This window comes from Denticeps clupeoides, chromosome 13 (genome assembly GCF_900700375.1).
Source record: "Denticeps clupeoides chromosome 13, fDenClu1.1, whole genome shotgun sequence".
Classification (NCBI taxonomy): domain Eukaryota; kingdom Metazoa; phylum Chordata; class Actinopteri; order Clupeiformes; family Denticipitidae; genus Denticeps; species Denticeps clupeoides.
This window is the reverse complement of record NC_041719.1, coordinates 17,159,687-17,183,445: the sequence shown is the minus strand read 5'-3', so window position 1 is coordinate 17,183,445 and position 23,759 is coordinate 17,159,687. Positions and strand designations below refer to the sequence as shown.

General features: G+C 42.2%; 1 protein-coding gene across 3 annotated transcripts in view; it reads left to right on the top strand.

Annotated features, from left to right (window-relative positions):
- The first annotated feature begins 3,722 nt into the window (after positions 1-3,722).
- Positions 3,723-23,759, top strand: part of oca2 (oculocutaneous albinism II) — a 64,385-nt gene continuing 44,348 nt past the window's right edge. Inside the window, exons 1-9 of one of the 3 annotated variants that reach the window (XM_029000460.1) lie at positions 3,723-4,095; positions 9,631-9,867; positions 16,340-16,432; positions 17,801-17,962; positions 19,027-19,084; positions 19,182-19,254; positions 19,629-19,786; positions 20,145-20,227; positions 20,649-20,802. In XM_029000460.1, coding sequence (XP_028856293.1) covers positions 9,638-9,867; positions 16,340-16,432; positions 17,801-17,962; positions 19,027-19,084; positions 19,182-19,254; positions 19,629-19,786; positions 20,145-20,227; positions 20,649-20,802 — 1,011 coding nt within the window. In that variant the 5' untranslated portion in view covers positions 3,723-4,095; positions 9,631-9,637. Of the gene's footprint in view, positions 4,096-9,630; positions 9,868-10,626; positions 10,729-16,339; positions 16,433-17,770; positions 17,963-19,026; positions 19,085-19,181; positions 19,255-19,628; positions 19,787-20,144; positions 20,228-20,648; positions 20,803-23,759 lie in introns of those variants that run through there. The other 2 variants (XM_029000459.1, XM_029000461.1) reach the window with 2 other exon arrangements.

Genomic DNA, 23,759 nt, shown 5'->3' with positions numbered 1-23,759 from the left:
TTATTCTTAACTTTGACCTCACACCTGCAGTCAGGTGTTTAAAGAAGCCTGACTCCAAAAGCTCTAGACTAATTTCACGTACAGAGCTGGTAGCCTCTGTTTTTCTACCATGGCTTTAAAATTGGCTTAGAAGTGGTGCACATTCTTCAGCGCATTAGCTGTTTCTGTGTGAAACGGCAGTACAGTGGGCTGGACCTGGTCAGGTGCTTCTGGCATGCAGCGCTTGGCCCGGCGAGCTCTCTGCGTTTTATGTGACTGTGTGCGGCTGCCAGTCCAGTTGGCCTCATGTTGCTCAAGTGGGTTGGACTCCGCCTTGTGAACTCTTACAACCATGAATACCTTGGACCGTTTCGCTCTTTCCAAAACCTCCGCCTGATCTCTGCATAGTGCTTTTTTTATGGAGCGTCATCCAAAAATGGAAGCTAAGTATGGCACTTCAGGGCCTGCATGTAACCAAACTTCAAACTACCAAATGTTAAAAACACTAATAAATATAATTAACAAAACAGAATATAATTCCACTAAAACAGAAATAATGAAGAATCTGTTGATCCACAAACCAGAAGAATGATTGGTCGGATGATGTCACGTGTCTATCAAGCGAGGAGCTGCGCAGGAATTACCCAGAAATCCGCAGTTAAAATGATCCCAATGGCAGTGAAACGACCGTTCGTGATTATTTTATCCAAGAATGGCTGAAGATGACTGCTTATCACATCAATGTTCAAACAAGGTGATGTGAATTGTGAATGGCTGTATCAAGTCTTCGAAATTAATGAACTACAGTGGGTGCGAAATGTATTCAGACCACCTTTAAATATTACATTTGCTAAAATCATTTCATGATGCTAAATCAAGTTAATTTTTCCTCAATGTACACACAGCATCCCATATTGAGGAATTGTTGACATTTTTTGCAGATTTATTAAAAAATAAAATAAATAAATAAATATCACATGATCCTAAGTATTCAGACCCTCTGCTCAGTATATAGTAGAAGCTCTGTTTTCTTTTGGGAAACGTTAGTGGACAGTCAGTCATTTTCAGGTCTCTCCTGAGATGCCATGCTGTATTGGACAGGATATGAGCGGTGCCTGGTTTTCTCCACACATACCACATAGAATTGGGTTTAAGTCAGGGCTCTAGCTGGGCCATTCAAGATCAGTCACAGAGTTGTTGTGAAGCCGCTCCTTCATTATTTTAGCTGTGTGCTTAGGGTCATTGTCTTGTTGGAAGGTAAACCTTCGGCCAGGTCTGATGTCCACTTAGAATTAAGGCCAAAAAGTTCCATCTTGGTCACATCAGACCAGAGAATCATATTTCTCACCATATGACTGAAGAGAGGCTTCTGTCGGGCCAGTCTGCTGTAAAGCCCAGACTGGTGGAGGGCTGCAGTGATGGTTGACTTTCTACAACTTTCTCCCATCTCCCAATTGCATCTCTGGAGCTCACAGTGATCTTTGAGTTCTTTTTTACCTCTCTCACCAAGGTTCTTCTCCCCAGATAGGAAGGGTTCTGGTCGTCCCAAACGTCTTCCATTTAAGGATTATGGAGGCCGCTGTGCTCTGGGGAACCTTAAGTGCAGACATTTTTGGAACCATGGCCAGGTCTGCGCCTTGCCACAATTCTGTCTCTGATCTCTTCAGGCACTTCCTTTGACCTCATGATCCTCATTTGCTCTGACCTGCATTGTGAGCTGTAAGGTCTTATTTAGAGAGGGGTGTGGCTTTCTAATCAAGTCCAATCAGTATAATCAAACACAACTGGATTAAAATGAAGGTGTAGAACATCTCAAGGACGATCAGAAGATATGGACAGAACCAGAGTTAAATATATTAGAGTCACAGCAAAGGGTCTGAATACTGAATAATTATTTTTTTTGTTAATAAATCTGCAAAAATGTCAACAATTCTTTGTTTCTCTGTCAATATGGGGTGCTGTGTGTACATTAATGAGGAAAGAAAATAACTTGATTTTAATAATGATCTTAGCAAATGGCTGCTATATAACAAATAGTGAAAAATGTAAGGGGGGTCTGAATACTTTCCATACCCACTGAGTCAAATGCACAATTTCTTTATATTATATGGGATCACAATTCAACAGTTTAAGACTGAAAGACTGCAAATTCAGTGACCCAGCCCCAGTGAAAGTAAAAGCATTTACACACACACACACACACACACACACACACACACTCAGATGGGAGTGTTGCATACATTTTAGAATAAATTATAGTATATTTCATCATAGCCAATCAATGACAAATGCATGTTAAAATTTAAATTAAAGGCATTTCAAATATTACAATGTTGGACTTTTTTTTACTTTATTTGACTTTACTTATTTCGGTAGTTTCAAATCATGATCAGCATCAAGTGAAAACCTTGGTGCTGCCTTTTTGAACCGTGCTGAGTGCTTGAATAGTGTGTGTGTGTGTGTGTGGGTGTGTGTAGACATCGTTGTAGGAAATTTATTTATGTAATGGCTGATTTAGAGATGGGATATGAAGCGAAGTAAAAAATGTCAATCTGATCCGGAACTGTCTGAGGTACTGCTAGTCATGTGCCCTGGAGAACAGTAATCCCAGCTTGGCCCAACTGTGCCTACCAACCCCCACCCTGCCCCCTGACCACAAGACACTCCTGCTTCTCAGAACAAGTTCTCATACACTTCTGTGGATTCTACAATCTAGATTCAGCCCCATAATTTTTTTTTAATTGCCACATAATTTCAACATTTGTTGAATACTTTGAACACATACAGGCTGTGTAATAAATTCATATCAACTCATTTCAAACCCCAAATAAGTCCATGATAGCTCAATATACTGACAGTATGATGAAGAGAGAACCTTCTGAACTTCTCACAACTTTTACACAAGATTCATCATCAAAGAGGTTGATTTGGTAGGTCCAGGGTTTTAGTAGTGGGCTTGAAGGTGTGCGTGTGATGGGCCAGAGGCAGATGCATTATTCTGCTGTGGAACCCACATGCTGCGTCCCACTGCTAATCTGTCGTAGATGGTCACCTTTCTTGCCCTAGGCGCCCTGTCTCAGACATGTGACGGCTGCTCTGTGTCAGCCGCTGCTGAGTCGAGCCCAAGGCTCCCTTCAGCTCATACCAGCTTGTGGTTCTGATGTCAGAGGCAAGGCTGGTTGTAGGGCAGGTGACTGCAGCTCAAAAGGACTCATTGTCTCTCAGCCCCACTCATTCATACTAAGTACTTTTTAGCTTCATCTACATCTTCCATTGTGAAAACTGGAGCCCAAAGAATTGCAACAATTTTTACAATTTGGCACATTTGCAAACAAAATTGCCTATTTAAGGTCCTGACATTTTTGGTTTCAGTACACAGCATTTAGAATTTAATCCCTCCTTAGTATTAGTCTGGGTCATCTGAACAAAGGTCAAGGCCACGTTAATTCTGGTTGACTCTTTTTAAGACCAAAAAATGTATAAATTATAACAATTCTACACCAAAGACACTGCCTTATCAGTGTTTTTAGGTGTGAACTTCAAGCTGGCAAGTACCAAAGAAACCAGTGGGTCAGCGAGGCAGGGAATAACGTCTCCTCACTCTAATTTAAAAGTCTGAGATCTGAGAGCCCAGCCTTTTCTCTGCCGCCCACCGTCCAACCATTCATAGACACAGTCACAGATCATGCTAATTAGGAGAGTGGAGGAGGGATCAGACTGTGGAGTGGGAGTTTGTAAGAGGTTTGAGTGGTGGGGGTTTGTTGGGACGCTGGTGTATCCATCAGCCGCCACACCGGCAATCCAAAACTCGGGCCCTCCCACAACTGTCAGCCGGCCACCAGCGCTCCGGCTCCTTCACACAACAACAGGGAAAACGCTGCACTCCACATCCTGCGCCCCCTTTTACAACCCAGCCAGCACTGCAGATGCCACGCTGCAGCCTGGACTCCCTGGAACTGTCTGCAGCAGAGAACACGGCTCCATTGGAACATCTCCACGGAGCCTGAAATCTTCCGAAGTTCATTGGTCACAAAGCTTAATTCACTACCATCATCCTCATCAGATTTACTGCCACACCCGTGTGGCCATTATCAGCAACATCCTCAACTTCTAGAGGTAATTTTACTTCTTAATTGATTCTTTTTTTTTTTTGCTAAATTTATTAACAATGATTTTAAATTGTTCTAGTCTAAATCCAAGGTGTGATATTTGCACATTTAAATAGCATTAATTGTAATGTCATTTAGAAATAAAGCATTATAATGATGATATATTTTTAGTGCTATGTGGCATGTAACTTTGGATTGTATCACATTCAGAAGCTTGTAACTGGATTATTCTTTATCACAAGAGGATTTACAGTAGAGAATGCAGGCTGTATTTGTGGCTTGATGGGGCTTTTGGGTTTTAGCCTCGGTTTGTTTTATGCCTGACTGTTAAGTCATCCCATGTGTTCAGATTTGTTGTGGCTCAAGTGGGAGCCTTAGAATTAAAAGTTCCAAATTGTAGTCAAAACTTCATGAGTTTTTTTTTTAATGGGAAATGGAAGAAAAATTTTGTCATGCCTGGTTTTAATGTTGGTATTATTATGAACATTTGATCCAATGATGAACACGCTGACACTGAAATCATTATCTTGACCTGTAATTCGCCTGTTTTGCTGCAGCTGAGCTCTTATTGACCTTTAACCTGTTAAACCTTGCCTGTGGAACAAAGCAGGGACAAGGTGGAGAAAGTTTTCTTGATTTCGTTCCCCGTGTCACAGGAACCTCCACTGTTTATAGAGGGCATCTTCAAACTACTGTATGGATAACAGAGTAGTCCCCCCCAGATATATAGCGCCCGGACTGGGCGAGGCCTGTTTCCAGGGGAACAATGAAAAAGTTCAACTTGATCATTGCTAGAAGAGGCTGAAAGATGAAATACATTTAAATGTATTTAAACATTTACATTAAACAGGGTCCCTGCATCAGAATTTCGACACAACTTGTAAAATATTTGGCAGAACCTCTAACAACATTTTTAACTGACTGGTCTCAAAAATGGAAGGACATTTAAATCTGCATGGGCGGCATGTGATTGTTCAGTGTAGGAATCGGACCAATCCAAACAAGGCGAGACGTCATTCCTTCAGATGGCGTGACAGATTCACAAAACAATTCGACATAAATAATGACAGCCCACAATTATATTGATAGTAACACCATGACCCATGAACCACCATGACCCCTTAATCTGCACATCTGAAACTTCATGGGATTTCCACTAATTGAAATGAAAGGTCTTCTATTTCACAGCTTTGTAAACTGTAATTTAGTGGTCATGCCCATTGTTTGGGAGAAGAAATTAGTTCATGTAAAATTATAATGTCAATTTCTTTTTGAGGTTTTAATAAAATCCCATTACAGTCAGGTTGTGGACCACACTGTATACTGTGTGTGTGTATATGGCTTCAGTAGGAGATGATATTCTGAATCACGTTCTGTAGTGGATTTTAGCACATGTCTGTCTGTTCAAGCCTGTAAAGCAAATTTAATCCATGGAATTATATTACATGTACATGTGTCTATGTGATTTTACCAGTGGTGTTTGTTGCACTGTCACCTGTATAAAACACACAGATCTGTATTAAATACTGCCTGAAATGACAAGCTATGCATGTTACAGTATAGGCAGATTTTGAAGTGAGTGTGGAGGTTTTTTTTATTCAGATAATTTGTGAATTTTAGTAGACGTAATGTGTTGTGGATATTCAACAGCAGACACAACCTTCTGTTAGCCCAACCGCACACTCAGACTTGGGGGTGTAGGGTGGTCATCAGAGATTGACTGACTGGATCTGACTCCATTTGTTGGAGAAAAGATGATGTGGTTTTGTTGACGTCGCCTGCCATTTTGTAAATTATTATTTCAACGTTTCTTACTCTCGGTTCGGCAAAAAAACACCACACTATTCAAATGTGTGCACACACACACCTCTTTAATCTTATGTCATGAATGAGTCCTTTATACATGCTTTTTTGAGCCGAGGCAACCAAACCAGAATTGCCGGTGGGTGGCCTCCATTCCACCTCCTCAGCATCAGAACCCGCAAAGACCTTCAGCTCTAATATATTTGAACTCTTCTGATGTTACATAGACATACATGAATCCATTATATGAATGGATTTTCTTCTAATTTATTGAAACAGCTAAATGAAAGTATTGTATGTAAAATGGTACCTATGTCACAGAAAGACCAGAATGAGAGAGAAGGAGAGAGAGAGCAGGAGCTGAAAGGGGGATGAAACAGGAATGCAGGAATGCAGCAGTCATCCACCTTCACATGACCCACATGACTCTCACCTCTTGGCACTTTAGGCCATTTTTCGGCACTCTGGTCATTTGGAGTCCTTATACCAGAGGGGGAGGCCACATGGTTAAGATAACTTGGGGCAGTGATGGTCTCCTTAATCAGAAGGTTGCTGGTTCGAATCCCGACCTGCCAAGGTGCCACTGAGGTGCTACTGAGGAAAGCACCCTCCCTACACACTGCTCCCCAGGTGCCTGTCATGGCTGCCCACTGCTCACTCAGGGTGATGGGTTAAATGCAGAGCACAAATTTCACTGTGTGCACCGTGTGCTCTGCTGCTGTGTATCAAATGTGACAATCACTTTACTTTATTATTACATTTACTGCATAATAAGTTATGGGCCCTTACAGTTATGCGTCATACAGTAACAACATTTTGCAAAAACTGGTCTTCATGTATATGTTACTTTTACTCAAAAAAGATAACACACTCAAAATGTATTTTAAGATGGTTTGAGGAATGTGACAAATTCAAGAAAAACAAATCTGATTCATAAAGGCCCCAACATACCTAAAGGATAAAGGATCCACTGCTACTGTGTTGGAACCTCAACACACTTTTTAAATTGGTTGATATTTCAGAGCTCCTTTAATGGCACGAAGTGGGGTATCTTAGGTGGTTTTATTGTTGTGGCTCATTCAGGCAGTAGTTTTTGTTATGACCATTCATAGGATAATAAGGTATAATGAGTGCACTGTTGGGAATATTATTTTGGAAATGTAATTTATTATAAAAGTTACCCTAATTGAAATTGAATAGTAGTGTAACTATTTCAATTACAATATGAATGTAATGTAATTAATTACCGTTATAATCCATTCGGAAATTATGAATGAATATTCTGAACTGTAACCTGGCAGCAGTACTAAACACTGACTACTGACAAACTCCTTTCAATACATGAATTAACATTATTAGATTTGATCAGTTGAATAAATTCTATATAACAAAAGCCACCGCAAGGGCAGTCTTCAGACCTCATTTAACTCATTTTACTAATTTTACAGGTAAATCAAATATTTAATATTCAAGAGCATTAAATAATGTGTGGAACATTTTGGTTGGTTAGGGTTCTTCACCTCCATCCTGGTAAACCAGCATCTGTACTCCGTCAAAACACACCTGGCGAGTCTGTAGCCAACCGCCTTCATCGCTGTCTTATATTAAATTACTATGATCAGTTTATAATCCCTGATATAATCAACCTCTCAAAGTTCAAAGTTCAACAAAACACAGTATAGACAGAAGATCTATATGCCAATGATTCTATATTTATATTTATTTGCAGTGTGTTTCCTCCTTTTTCTGACTTCTCTTTACTTTATAATGGTGGACGCTGGCGGACTGGAGGTCTTTCACCCTTTTAATGCATGTTACAGCGGAGCTTCAGCTCCAACATCCGAACAGACATTCGTAGTGTCAGGACTGGCGACTCGTCGCATTCAACTAACAACGTCCGCTTCAAAGGGATTTACTAGTGATGTTGTGGCCTTGCCGGTTCGAATCCCGAGGTGCCACGGAGCAAAGCACACTGCTTACACATGTGAACCATGTGCTGTGTTTCACAATGGCAATCACTTCACTTTGAGGCAGTGGTGGCCCAGCGGTTAAGGAAGCGGCCCCATAATCAGAAGGTTGCCGGTTCGAATCCCGATCTGCCAAGTTGCCACTGAGCAAAGCACCGTCCCCACACACTGCACCCTGGGCGTCTGCAATGGCTGCCCACCCCTGATGGTTAAATACAGAGGAAATATTTTGTTGTGTCACCATGTGCTGTGCTGCACTTTCACCATAATGTAAATGTAAGTGCTGAGCTGATTGGCTGACACAAATGCCATGATTCCCCAATACACCACTATTATTAAACATGTAAATATGTAAATTGTAATCATTAATCTTTGAATAAACTGTGAATAAACTGTGATGGATTACAATTAAATATATATCAAAATATTTGTAACTTGTTACTCACCAACAGTAAATGAAGGATGCAGCAATATTGTGAGAGATGATTTAGAACTCTACACTCCCTGCTTTTAGCCACATCAGATGTGGAACATTTGCACATTTGTATGGATTCTGTGAGCCCTCTCTGAGAAGGAACGGTACAGTGTAGAATTCAAATAGAGCAATCTGACTGATTAAACTTTTAAATTAGTTCACAAAAACATCCGCAGAGGACAGGCACATCTAAAAATGTTTGACCCTGGACTTGTGAAATACAACTTTTCTTTCTCCGATTTCTGTTTGAAAGAGGTGATCACCCACAGAGCCTTTTTTAAGACTTAATTGGCATGGGACAGGGACTCAGATGCTCCACCGCCACATGCTGACTCTGTGGGTAGAAGTTACTGTGCTCATCGGCTCAGGCAGCCCGATCATGTGGTTCTTTCTGGAAAAAAAGCTTTCCTAACTTAGAGTTAGCGTTTGTTCATTAATCTTTGTTCCTATATTGCACACATTTTTATATGAAGTAGTTTGTTGTTAAGTAGTGGCAACTGATAATCAGCCATGTCCATTCTACCTAAAATACTTATTATATAATATATTATAATATATTTTGTGATATATTTGTGATATATTTATGAATTTTTATATGTGTATGAGTTCAGTGACCAGCTGCTGCAACAAAAATATTGGTTGCTTTGGATGTTGAGCAGATGATCTGCTTTTGTTTGTCAATGTGAAGATGTCCCTGTTGCCCAGAATCAGAGGCTTAAATGCTCTTATCCTTTGAATGGGGTGTGGGGAATGCATTTTTCTGCTGTTAAATAAGTACAGTCAATGGAAAATGTGGAAAATAGTTTAATTTATAGGACAGTGTATCAAGTAATATACCACTAATATGGTACATTTTTCTGTTATTTATTTGGATTAATCCACATGTTTAAAGGGCTTTTTTTCTTGATCTTGTTCACTTTCTGTGTTTAATAGAATTTGCTTGCATGAAATTTATGTACAATTTTGCAACTTAGAACAATTTAATATTTTTGTATGTGGAACAGTACATTTGGTGCCAAGCAATCTCTAGTTAATCTATATCTGGTCTTTAATGTCACTTCGACATGACTGACATCATTGTTCAATCTGCGTTTTATATAAATTATATGTTTATTGGTAGTGTATGCATACCAAAAAAAATGTGTTTAAAATGGATGGTGAGACTAAGATCAGAATGAAAACCTCCAGAGGAATGTCTGAGGAGCAAAAACTGTGTAGTTCAGACTTGGATAAAAATGAGCCCTGAACTGAGTTCAGCACCCCACCCATCACCCATCATCTCTTTTCCTCTCCTCAGGCTCACTATGTACCTGGAAAATAAGGCCAGCCTGGAGATTGAGATGTCCCAGGCCACCGCGCATGGACACCAGAGCAGGGGTGGCCAACGGAAGTCGGATGCCGTGGCTGGGAACTTTGATGAACTGCGACTGCTGGAGGGTTTCTCAGATCAGAGGGAAACTCAGAAGCTTCTGCAGGCGACTGCAATGCCGCCGGGCCACTGCGTCATCTACACAGATGTCCATCAGGAAGAGGGGTATGTCAGCATTCACAAAAAACTTTTTATGTGCCAATTCCATCATATATAATCTGATTCAATGAAATATTTATGGAAGTAGTACAGTTCATTGTTACGTCCAGGTCCATTGACCAAATTTGTGTGTATTATAGTTAGTTTAAAAATAAAATTTCCTTAATATATTCCTTAAAAAACATCCTTGTGATGTACGTCTACCACCTGTCTGCTTATCTTCTTTTGATGGTCCAATTTTTTCCACCCTGCTTGTCTTGGCCCGATTACAGTAATTGTGGTGTTGGGCACATCACTCCAATCATGCTTTCCACTGATCAGGCTGCGTTTTGTGGTTGAACGCTCTCACCCACATATGTATTCAGAAACCAGAAAGGACTGAGACTCTACAGCCCATGTGTTAAAGCTCCTCTTATAGTTGCCACACTGATCAGGCCCCCATTCCATACATCAAAATCCCACCAACCCTCCACCACTGAAGAATACTTGATAAGGGGGAGAATGGGCTGATATGAGAGCACAACCTGTAAACTGTAGTAGGGCCAGAGACACACACACACACTGGTGGTGGGCGAGAAGGAAAGGAATATCCTCACATTATTCAACAGGCTAGTGTGTGAGGACCCTTTGGTCTTTGTAATGAGGATTAGAGGCTGGAATGAGAGGCGGAGGCACGTGACGAACTTAGTCATGAATGAATGGCATGATCCATGTATCTCTTCCCTCCTTCTGCCTCGCTCTCCTGGGAGCTCAGCTCTCCTAATCCAGCCCTTGGCAGTGTCTCAGAGAAATCCATCTTGTGATCAGATCACATCCCTCGAGGCAGAACCATGAGGTTTTGCCACCCAGTCTTCACCTGTGGATGAGGTATAAACACAACAGGCAGATTACAGCATTCATTCATTGTTTAAGAATATTTTCTTTTTACATTTACATTTACGGCATTTACAAGACACCCTTATCCAGAGCGACTTACAATCAGTAGTGACAGGGACAGTCCTCCCCTGGAGACACTCAGGGTTAAGTGCCTTGCTCGGGGACACAATGGTAAGCGGGGTTTGAACCTGGGTCTTCTGGTTCATAGGCGTGTCCCTGTCACTATTGACTGTAAGTCGCTCTGCAAAATGACACAAATGACAGGGTGAGTGAGTGAGTAAATATGGTTTTGTATATACACTACCAGTTAAAGGTTTGGATGCACCTACTCATTTATGGGTCTTGCTTTTTACATTATCCAAAAGTTACATCATCCAAAAGTCCTGAAGGTTTACGCTGAACCTTTTCTGATCAATCACTCGTGTTAATGAGCATCTCATTGAGTGGCTTTTGATGATGACAATAGTGAACAAAGCAGCCATGAAGGTAAAAAAAAAGGCGACTCTGAAAAAAATGATTAATCAACAGATTCCTGAAACAAACAAAAAATGTTTCTTGCACCAGGTTCTTCAAAATGGCTCCATTTTATTCTCCATAACATAAGAGTAGGTGTCCAACACTTTTGAATGGTGCATTGGTTGATTGTTTTTGGCCTCTTCGTCTTTTAGTAGGCCTTGCGTGCCCTTCCACAAACAATCCTTTGGTGACAATCCTAAATTGATTCTGTTGAGTTTTCACAGGACCAGAAACCTACAGGTTTCTTCTGCCTGTTGCATGAAGAGGCACTTACATGGATAATCAGACTTAGAACAGGAATGGATGGATTCCATTTCACATGTTTGAAATATAAATATCATAAATAGAATACAGTACAGAATTAAACTTTACTGTATGCTACAGTTCAGTTTTTATTAATCTATATTAATTATACACTGCAGCATAACAATAACTTAAATTTGATTTCAGATACACTGTAGATCTATAGAGACCTGCTAGAATAGCCGAGGGCTGGGCCGTCACAAAAAAAACCACAACACTGACTTGCAGCAAAATGAAAAAACTGTTGAGACATTGACATTAAATAGAGCTATAAACTCTAAATCACCATTTCATTAGCAGTATTGACTGTTTGTATTAATAGTTTTTTTGGTATTCCAACTAAATTGCTTGAGCTAGAGAGGCATTGTTGTCACAAATCTGGAACAGAGTTTCATGTTTGCCTTGGCTTGTGCTCCCTGATTACATGGTAGTTTTAGTCTGGAATCCTTGTTGTATTCCATCCATCGTATGTCTTTTACTTTTTCATGCTTCATGTGAGTGCCATATTTAATATTTATTGAATTTCCCAGTTTGTGCATTTGTGTCTTTCATTACCTTCCACCACATGTCCCTGACATCTCCATATTGCTCTGTAATTGCTGTCTACATTATTAGCATCAAACATTATTGTGAAAGGGTACTAGTATTGTGTCAATAGAGGGGACCATCTTGTGCAGCACACTGCTTTCTTCAACAGCCCAAAAGAACCTTGTGAACAAGTAGCTTTAGTGGAGGTTTTGTGGGAAGCTGGACACCATGAATACATTTCCAAAAGAAAGAGATCATCGCGTTGACATGGCAGCATTCCCCCAGCCCCCCATCTGAAACGAGTCCATCGTGTTCTCTCCAGCTGCATCAGCTGTTGTTTCAGCTGTTCACCAGGATCCCGTCATCTCAGGGTCAGGTTCTCACTTCATCAACCTTGCCCAGAAATAATAAAAAGGCACTCAACGGCTGGTCTTGACAGGGCCGACGCTCCATCCCATCTTCTGAGGACGCTTTGCGAGTGCTCCTGCCGGGAGCGTCTTTTTTCCCAGCTGCTCGTCTGTCTGAGTGTCTGAAGCTGCAGGCTGGATGGGTTGAATTTTTGGAAACAGAGGGTGCAGGACGCCAGTGTTCAGCTCAAGGTTATTGAACTTTTCACTGAAGGTTCTGTTTTTAGTGGTTGGATGTTTCTGGGTGAAGAACTTGAGGACAGTTGCTCCACTTGGCCACAGTGGGCCTGTGATTTAAGGAAGTAAGAAATTTGTAAACTCTTATTTCAAAGATAATCTACCTATACTTTTCATGTTCATTGATTTTTTTTTTTTTTATCTTATAGAACCTTGGTTCTAATACATGCATCTAGATTATTTACCATTTTTACAGATTCTGGTTGCTTAAGGTCCCATGACATGATTTTTTTTATATCATCTTAGTGGTCTCCTATTACCTAAGTCTCTTTCTGAAATTCAGCCGTGGTGCAGAATTACAGCCACTTTGATGTCCCCAGAAAGTGCCGTTTCGGTGTCTGTAACACAGTGAGCTAACAGGTACAATAAACAGCAGACGCAGGACAGCTAATAAAAAAAAATCAAAACAGCCTAAAGGAAGGGATGGGATAACAGGGATCTCAAGATGCGCACAAGTCAAGTCACTGAGCAAAGCACCGTCCCTCTGAGCAAAGCACCGTCCCCACACACTGCTCCCCGGGGGCGCCTGTCATGGCTGCCCACTGCTCACTCAGGGTGATGGGTTAAATGTAGAGGACAAATTTCACTGTGTGCACCATGTGCTGTGCTGCTGTGTGTCACATGTGACAATCACTTCACTTTAAATCAACAAAAAGGGCACATAACAGGCTAACAACAAAGGGATCTATCACGCAAAGCAACAAGACACATGAGATCCCCAACGGAGCTCCATGCAGATCTCCGTGGACCCTGGGGACCTCCCGAAAGCATAAGGGTCTAGCAGACCCTGGGGACCTCCCGAACACCATCTGAAGTCTCTTTATATAAGTGGAGGTGACCAATGGCAGATGGTAGGTGGAGTTGGAAGGCTTCAACTCCTCCCATGTGAACCTAAAAGAGACAGGACGCAAAAACACAACCAGACACACAGAACACGTGGGAGCATACGTCCAGGGACGTAACACCCCCACCACCAAATATCAACCCTTCAGTTGATCCAAGAGTGCTCAAGATAAAGCATTGCCCCTCAAATACAATATCTGCACTATTCAACGAATCTCACATCAAAATTTTTCGAAGGTCCAAAAACAAGCAGTGGACAACAAATTTGTATACTCAAAAGCAAAAATGGGGGTGGTTGTATAATAGGGCAAACTTAAGCAAACTAAGGTCCAATGAAATATTTCCCCCACTTCCACAGAAATACAAAATGTCAGTGATGGGAAAAATAATAGGGCGAACTGGGCACTCCACACTGCTCTGGGGACTAATACCCTGAGAGACAGTAGGCCCACAAACAGACGCCATACTTAACCCGAACGGGAGCTTTACACAAAAGCACTCAGTGCTTACACTGGTACTTAGTCACGTTCCATTCCAACCTCCTGCTCCAACTTTCTGAGCTCAAGCTCACGCTGACACTCCAGTTGGCAAAAGCTGAAGCTCCTGCACCATCTTGCAAGCCCGTAGTTACGGTATTTGCATTCTGGACAAACTCCTGCTGAATCAAGCCAATGAGCACTCACGGATTTCTACATCCGCATCAGGGTCACTCGCCGGATCGGCAGAAATGCTTGACGAGAGCACATCAGTAGGCAGGACTGGGAAAAACGTTCCTATTGACCAACACGCTCCACAACTGAAACCTCACTACTGAGAGTGAGCGAACACCACACGGCAATTCAAACAGCGTGTCTTTCAAACACTGTGCCAAACAAATGCAGAAGGAGCACTAACGAATGTCCACAAATGATACACACACAGCCACCACCCACAAAATGAATCTTGTGCTAACTTTAGACCCCCACCTGTGTACACAAACAGATCAACTGCCCCACACAAACTTGTACACTAAAAAACAAAAAGCTGAACAGCCACCCAAGCCTACACAATCTCCTCTCCACCGAACGTATACCTGAGGCCACAAACTCAACAGCAAAATTGTAAATCCGGTCCTAAACCTGCCTAACTCAAGCTACCTTAACCTACCTGCTTTTCGGAGGGTACCGACTGGGGGCAACTTTGAACACCGAACGTCAGGCTAACAACAAAGGGATCTATCACACAAAGCAACAAGACACACGAATGAGATCCCCAACGAAGCTCCATGCAGATCTCCATGCAGATCTCCGTGGACCCTGGGGACCTCCTGAACACCATCTGAAGTCTCTTTATATAGGTGGAAGTGACCAATGGCAGATGGTAGGTGGAGCGCAATAACACAGCCAGACACACAGAACACATGGGAGCATTCGTCCAGGGACGTAACAAGCTTTAAATGAGGAGGAGAGAGGCAGGACGAGGAGGAGAGCGGCCTATGGAAGTTGAGGGTAATTTGCGGAAATGACGGCATCAACACCATTCACCAACCACACTGTTTGGTGCAAACAGGAAGTTGTGTCAAATACATCACTTTATGTCAATATAAGGGGACAAATTCCAGATCCGGCCATTTGAGCTGCAGCTGTCTGAAAAGCGAAGCAGAATGAGTAAAGTGCTCTTTACACATATCGCCATTTCTAGGCCCTATAGACATATAGACAGGCTAGGGGAACTAATTAATGTTAAATAAAAATATTCATGTCAGAGTACTTTTCAAATTCATTGTTTGTACAATTTTAATATCCTCAACATCATAGAGTTAATACTCCATGTGCTGTGTGTTTGCATAATTACAACAGATGATAATCAATAATAAAAAATAATCATCAATGGTCAACAATTATGGTCAGCAATTGTTCGACATTTATAAAGTACATATGCTGGGACAAACAACTTTGGCAACTTTGAATAATGCAGATATGTGTGCATGGATTTATAGAAATAAATAGATTTAACAAGAAAGGATAACAAAAGATAATTTTATATTTTTTCTTATTTGCATGCATGATACATAAAACAAATGACATCATAGTTCAGTCATTCGGCACATTTTAACATGTAATATTTATAAAATATGTGCATGCAACAAAGGTTACAACACACAAACTAACAGAAGGTGTGGTCCAGATTGACATGCGAAGTGTAGGTGATGTCACAGCTGGGTGCAGCTGGGGCCACAGCTGGCACCAGTCAGCTTGACAGCAGGGCTCCAGCCATGGACGGGCGTGACTGAATAGGCGTACATGGCTAGAGCCCTGTTATAATGACCTATTGGGCAGCAGACCAACGCTGGCACATTAAAGTGGACTCTGTTTCTTACCTTCTGTATGTTTTCAGTTCCTGGCAATCGCCACAAGGCTGCAGGTCCGTTTCTGTTTGTTCCTTGGTTGTTTGCCCGGTTTTGGCCCTCGTTTTCCTTTGTGTGTAATAAATCCCATTTGCCCAGATGTCCAGTTTCAGCGCTTCCTTCCCCCATCAACCCGTGGACGAGACAGGTGTACATGGCAGTCTGTGTTCTTTATAGATTCAAGAGAGGTTTTTCAATACAGCACTATAAACAGTATACAGTGTATTGAAATGCTGTTTCTCACTGAACCCCCATAGTACGATTACAAAAGAAATTAAATAAAAAAGTTTTCATATAGTATCAGTTTAAGAAAAAATGCACTGAAATTAAAATAGTTTGGAGAACAGCATTAAAAAGGTTTCTCTAACATGTTCTTCCCCAGGCACAGCATCAACATGGTCAACCTTCTGGGGAAGTCCAGCCAAGCCGCACTCACAGAGCACTCCCCCCTGCTGCAGTATACCCCGGATGACTGGTAGGTCTTTCTTTTTACAGCATCTATCAGAGTGCCTTACACTCAGTAGTTACAGGGACAGTCCCCCCCCGGAGACACTCAGGGTTAAGTGTCCTGCTCAGGGACACAAGGGTAGTAAGTGGGGTTTGAACCTGGGTCTTCTGGTTAATAGGCGAACCACACTCCTTTCTAATCTTTCTAAGTTGAGTTGTGATTCATTGTCAGTGATGAAATGTTCTTCAGTTCATCTATGAAAATATGCAGAAGAAAAAAAAATACTACATTAAGAGGTTTTACTGGGTTTCATAAATAAATTACTGTTGAGGTCTTCACTGTCCACTTCAACCCCATTTCCCTGCTCTGTCTTCTCATTCTTACCTCAAAAAAACACTCTTATCTGAACAACATGCCCTTGAGCAAACAACTTTGGACAAAGGATCAGAGGATAGCATTCATTTGCACATGTTACCATTCGGAAATGGAAATAAGTGACCCAATGACCTCCTCTCCTGAGTGGTGTTTACCAAAGCCTCAGATGACACATTTAAATTTGAATAAAAATCTTCACTCCACACAATTCCTGGTTTCAAGTAGAGCCAAAGTCTGCCTGACCTTTAATTAAACCTGTTTTTTTTCTAAATTCCTGTCATTTACCTGTCAGGAATTCTTGATTCAAATATATAATTTTTATTTGCCAAACCACCAATCCCCTGGAGATGCAGTATTAATATCTGTTATTAAAGTCCTATTTTCTTGGTTCTGTCTCAGCGGATCAGTGTATGCCTGCGCAAAGCCCATCACTTTTATTTAACGGCGTTGGAATAGTTTCTGATAGAAGAAGGGATTTGTGTGCATGTATTCAGTGATGTCCACCTTCTCTGATGGGATACGGCACAGTCGTCGCTGGATTCACAAGCAGCAGGAGAGCAGCGCTTTTGTAATTCCGTTCTCTGCCATGTTGAAATGAATTTAATACTCTGGAGTACTTTTTATTAATGCTCTCTGAAAGGCTCACCTACATGTCTAAAGGGTTGCTTATCAATCATTTTATTTTACAAGTGATATTCATGGAGTCATGGACAGATTTATATGATGGACAGAAATGCCATTAATCTTGAAAGAAACTGTACCTTTAAGTCTTCACATGCACTATAATGCTTAGTGGTAGTAGCATAGCAGGGTAACCAGAAGACACAGGTTCAAATGTGTCCCTGAGCAAGACACTTAAGCCTGAGTGTTAACCCTTTCCAGGGGTCCCTGTAAATACTGATTGTAAGGCGCTCTGTATAAGGGCAAATGTAAATGATAGAAAAGAAATATGTTGATGCAGATATCTGAATCCGGTTCTCTCGTCTTTAGCTTAACCTACATGAGCCTACATGACCCCAGCTTCACAGGTGGAGAGGAGTCCTGGGACAGCAGCTCCACAGAGGTGGAGAGGAGGTGTCGGCTGGCCAGCGAAGTGGGAGGACTTTCCCGCTCCATCTCCTCAGAGAAATATGAACCTCTGGACAACATCAACCTCAGCTTCAGACTCTCCAGGACTCTCAGGTGCCAGACTAATTCATTCAGTCACTTACAGTTGCTATCACAAGGACCTGTGGGACCACATTATCTCTTAATAATAGTCTTGTAAACCCAATGGACATCCTATGAGGCCAAATGAGCAGCATCTGTCCTTAGTGCTCTTACCATGACTTCTGGGTCATTTTACTCAGTAAGGAACCTTTCTAAATAAAAGGTCTGGAGCCTGGATGACCAAAGACAGCAACGTGACAAAATTACAATAGTATAGCTCTAAATCCACTATATCTACCTTTACTTTGTTTCTCAGAATCTTTTGAAATGCCATTATACTGGGAGTATAAGATAAGAAGAAAAGTACATTTTGTTATTATAAGATGAAAATGTTCTATAATTATATAATATATAATTATAATATAATAATATATGTATATAATTCTATTATATATATAATAATTATAATTATAATATATATATATAATTCTATAATATAGAATTATATATATGGTGGCAGTGGTGGCCTAGTGGTTAAGGAAGTGGCCTTGTAATCAGAAGGTTGCCGGTTCGAATCCCGATATGCCAAGTTACCACTGAGGTGCCACTGAGCAAAGCACCGTCCCCACGCACTGCTCCCCGGGCACCTGTCATGGCTGCCCACTGCTCACTCAGGGTGATGGGTTAAATGCAGAGGACAAATTTCACTGTGTGCACTGTGTGCTGTGCTGCTGTGTATCATGTGTGACAATCACTTCACTTTCAATAGTGTGTTCATTCTTAAAATTTAAGACTAACACAAAAGTATGACAAAAAAAAGTGTTCAGTGTTGCCCCCCGTCTGCATCCATTCTCTTCTACATTACTTAACACGCTGCCAGTAATGTCATTCACTGGGTCGTCATGGGCATGTAAGAGTGTATGTGAGGAATTCAAGATGACAAACAGACACCTAATTCATTTTCCATGTTTGGGAAAGAGGTCTAAGGTGGAACGTGGGTCACGTTGGACTTCTGAAGCTAGAGATTATTGCTTTCTAAGCCTTAAATTGATTTTTTGTTATTTTATAAAATGAAAATATCATGCCATCTTTTCCAGATATTGCTTGAGGATGACCAAAATCATCACAATGTTCATCATTGTTGTTCTCTGTTCGGTAAATCAGACTTTCACATAACATTTCACTCATTAATGTGACAATGGCCATGTGTTTAGCATTTTATAAATTCTGTGTGACTGGTCACTCTGTGCAGCTTTTCTTCAGTATGTATCCCGATAGAGAAGTTCCCTGGACAATGATGGCAGTTTCATCTGCAGAGAGCTTCTGTATCCTTTTCCAGTCCCTGTATCTGTGCATCTGAGAAGTGTCATGTAAGATCCAGGAAGATTAAATCACACCAGAGGCATCATTTAAATAAATATAAAGTGTAATGGTATTCATTCATGTATTATAATGAATTATAATATTTTATTATATATCACATATTTCAATATAATATAAATATTATATTATATTTCATGGGATTTAGCAGTTGCCCAGAGAATCTTACAATCTGTACTTACAGGGACGGTCCTCCTGGAGATCACTCAGGTTTGAACCTGAACAGTCACTACCACCAAAAAGTTTTCTTCATGGGAAACTCCAGAACCTGAACCCCGTCATTTTGTAGTTGTTTTCCTTGAGTGTCCTCGTCCATAAGCTATGAACCTGACCAATTTCCGTGACAACGCCCTGCTGAAGCTGCAAGTGGGTGGGCCGTTCGTGGGTGGGATGGAAGATATCCCTGCCCAGGAGTACATCCTCATCCAGGTGGAGCAGGTTGAGGATGCGGGACCTCGCCGTCGGCGTCCCCAGCAGGTGAGTCCATGAAGAAATAATGGAATAAAGCACATCTGCACATCTTCACTGAATTCACACCAAGTGCTCTGATAATGCAAAGGAGGTTGCTTATCTCTGCTAGGCCTTGTGATGTATGGGACTGGGAGCTCTGAGTTATGTTCACTTTGTTTCTCTTGTTGCTCGTTTGTTTTTGTATGTCGTCCTGCAGCCATATGAATCTGAACCAAACAAAAAAAACCACTGACAATGATAAATGGGAACTTCTGCTGAACATGTCCCAGTGATATTGGATTGCTGGATAGGTTTCCTGCAGACATAAATTATACATGTTCTTTAATCCTCTGTTGTATTTGCCTTATTCATTTCTCTCTGACAGGTCATCTATAATTGGACCATACCTTTACATTCCCGGCGGAGTGATCAGATCCTCACAACCAGAACATTTGAGATGCTCAGCAGGTATGTTGTGCTTGATAATGCCTCTGATAGAAATTTATTTAAAGTTGTTCTCTATCTCCACACTCATAAACCTAATGAGTGATGAAGGAGGGTTTTAATGGTCTTATCTGGATCCCCTGAAATCATCTTGACCATTCATTTTAACATTGTGTGCTTTTAAATGAACTTGAGCTGAAATGTTCCTTATGAGATGTGCATTAGGACTGGTGAGCCTCAACTAATCCCCATCCTGTGGGCCATTCTGTCATGCCAGGTTAAACATGGCAACCAATCACATGTTAGTAACCGATGCTACAATGAATGAAACTGAGATTCATGGACAACCATACTGGACACACAAGGGAATTCTGTCTAAACTGCATTTCTTTGTGTCTGAAAGATCTGTGCATGTATTTTCTTATCCCCTGTCTCTCTCACACAGTGAGCCCATCATCATCACTGTGCAGGCGTTCCTCTTAGACAGTCAGGTGGTCCCCCTCTCCATGACTCACCAGTCGCTCTATGTCACCGTGGAAACGCAGGTTCTCATGGCTGGGCTCATTCTGGCTGGAGTTTATGTGCTCATCATCTTTGAGGTACAGACCCCCCCCCCCCCCATGCCTCCAGATCTACGTTTTTCGGGTCATCTGTGTTTGCTTGTCTGGGCGCGGCTGCCCCTGCCTCTGTTTGCTGTGTGTTATTTGCACATGAGGGAAGCCTACTGCCGTGTCCAGACAGGGGGTTAGTTCCTCACATCCTCTCACATGCTCACATCTGCAGCACTGATATGTGTAGGCGTGAGTGTTGAAGACGGAGGTGCACAGGGTCCGTCTCTTTGCATCAGATGAGGCGGGTGCAGCCGGTTATGCTAATGTTGGCCAATTAACTGCAGTGTTGATCTGTCTGAGACCAAAATACAGCAATGGGACTGAGTAAAGACAAAAAAGGATTTTTTTAGGATTTGTCATGGTTTTCTCCACCACTAGAGGACACTTTGAGTCATGCAATAAGTCTACTCGATGGCTTTCCCTGTCAAATAAACTCCTTCACTCCTGTTAATGCATTAATTCAGAGCCGAAAATGGGGCAGAGGACTCTTGGAGGGAGAAGTTACATTGCTGCCAATGGTTTTGCTTTTATTTTATTCTATCTCACATACTTCATACCTGCCACTGGTGGTGGCCTAGTGGTTAAGGAAGCGGCCTCGTAATCAGAAGGTTGATGGATCTGCCAAGGTACCACTGAGGTGCCACTGAGCAAAGCACCGTCCCCACACACTGCTCCCCGGGCGCCTGTCATGGCTGCCCACTGCTCACTCAGGGTGATGGGTTAAATGCAGAGGACAAATTTCACTGTGTGCACTGTGTGCTGTGCTGCTGTGTATCATGTGTGACAATCACTTCACTTTCACTTTCACTTCACTACTCCAGGGAATACATGTGTGTCATTGTGCTAACCTTCCATATGAGTTTAATATATTTATATTACTACAACTGTGGCTCATCACTACTACATCTCCTGTGGGATCTTTTGTTTTAAAATGTTCATTCAAGCTTTGCTTTAATGGCAGAGCTCATGGCAGAGTCTCTGTGTTACTTTTCTGAAGGTTACTCTTGCTGTGAGGCAACATCTAATGGTTGGAGGACAGAGGATATAGAGAATTCCTTCTCTTTTTAATCATTTACTATTTTCTCAACATGGAAACTCATGGTGTGCTTTCTGTTTAAACCTCGTGAAATAATTAGGCGTTATATTTACATTTCAGCACTTTTGATCTATGGCACTGACTCTAACTGAGTGTTCACCCTCACTGTAGGCCATTTTTGTTCATATAAATGCAACCCGCAGGAATCTCCAGTGGTCTTGTGGCACTGTGGTCAGAGAGTGTCACTCTGTCTCTGCATTTCTTGAACAAATTCAAACTGTTTTTCAGGGTGACAGTGGAAAACACATTTACATTTACAGCATTTATCAGACGCCCTTATCCAGAGCGACTTACAATCAGTTGTTACAGGGACAGTCCCCCCTGGAGCAACTTAGGGTTAAGTGTATTGCTCAGGGACACAATGGTAGTAAGCGGGATTTGAACCTGGATTCACTTAACTGCCCCGAATGCCCCAAACGCCACACCATCAGACCACTGCCGGAAAATGCCCCCACTCACAAGAGCCCTACTGGTGAGCCCTACATGCTCCTTCAGCTGTCTGTGTGCTTAACATGAGTCCTCCCACAGACCAGTGCTCCACCTACCTGTCATTTGCTGTACCCCTCCATGGGTCGTCATGGGGCAAGACACCTGCCCCATGGGGTCCAGGCACATTAATTTCCAAACTGCCCCCTGCTCCTCTCCATTGGGGATGAACATGAAGAAACAATACAGTTCCATATCATTGCTACCCCTCATGACCTGCTTGTGCTAGGTTTCCCCTGGCTCGTAGACCATGAGCTGCAGATCCAGTGGACCATCCCATTCTGCGCTGGGCTGAGCACTGTATCGACCAGGGGGCTGCCCCTCTACTGTCGTTCTAGGTCCTACAGACAACCACTCCTTCCAAGCGTGTGTCACACCAACTCCCATGCCATGCTCCCTACCCAACCAAACCCCTACAACACCAGGCCTGGACCTGCCCTCAGTCCTTGCCTGCTATCAAGAACTGGTGGCGGTCGATAACAACAGGGCTGCTGTCTTACTGCCTGTATGATCTCACCATCGACCTCCTGCCTGGCACTGCACCTCCACAGTGTCGGCTGTACTTCCCGCTTCCCCTCCTGAGCAAAGCATTCGAGGCCTTTGTGGACCTCTGAAATGCCTACCACCTGGTCCGGAAGGAGATGAGTGGAAGACTGGGTTCACCACGCCGACCGGGAACTATGAGTGCAAGGTCATGCCATTTGGACTTTCCAACAGCCCGGCAGCCTTCCAAGTGCTAGTGAATGATGTTCTGCATGACACGCTTAATCACTACAGGTTTATATATCTCAATGACATCCACATCTTCTCTCCGGATCTTCCGCTTCAGCACCAAGGGGGTGGCCATGGACCCCGCAAAGGTCATCATTGTGATGTCCAGCTGACCCCCAGAACCGTCAAACATCTCCAGCATTTCCTTGGCTTTGCCAATTTTTATCCCTGGTTTGTGCGGAATTACAGTCAGGTGACCCTCCCCATGACGTCATTACTAAAAGGGAAACCCACACACTTACATGGTGTCGAGTGTGGTGTTGCAAAATCACGTTATTTTTACGCAGTTGAAATGGCAGTGACAACGATTACTGGCACCCTCTGGGTTGTGAGCAAGTTGTTGGTGTCACCATCGTTATCACAGACTCGCTCTCACACACCCTCGAGAATGGGGGAGGTTTGTCAGCCCAGCATTTTTTTGATTGCTCTTTGATTTTGGAAAGGTGGGTGATGACGGACTAGAGAAGCTTGCTGTAGTGCTATAAAGGGAGAGGTTTCGCTAATGTGAATTATAGTCAGCACCTTTTGTGCCTTTGTTTGCACCCAGGTTCAAGCCCAGTGCCATATTTCCCGTAATCATTTTATGCCTAGG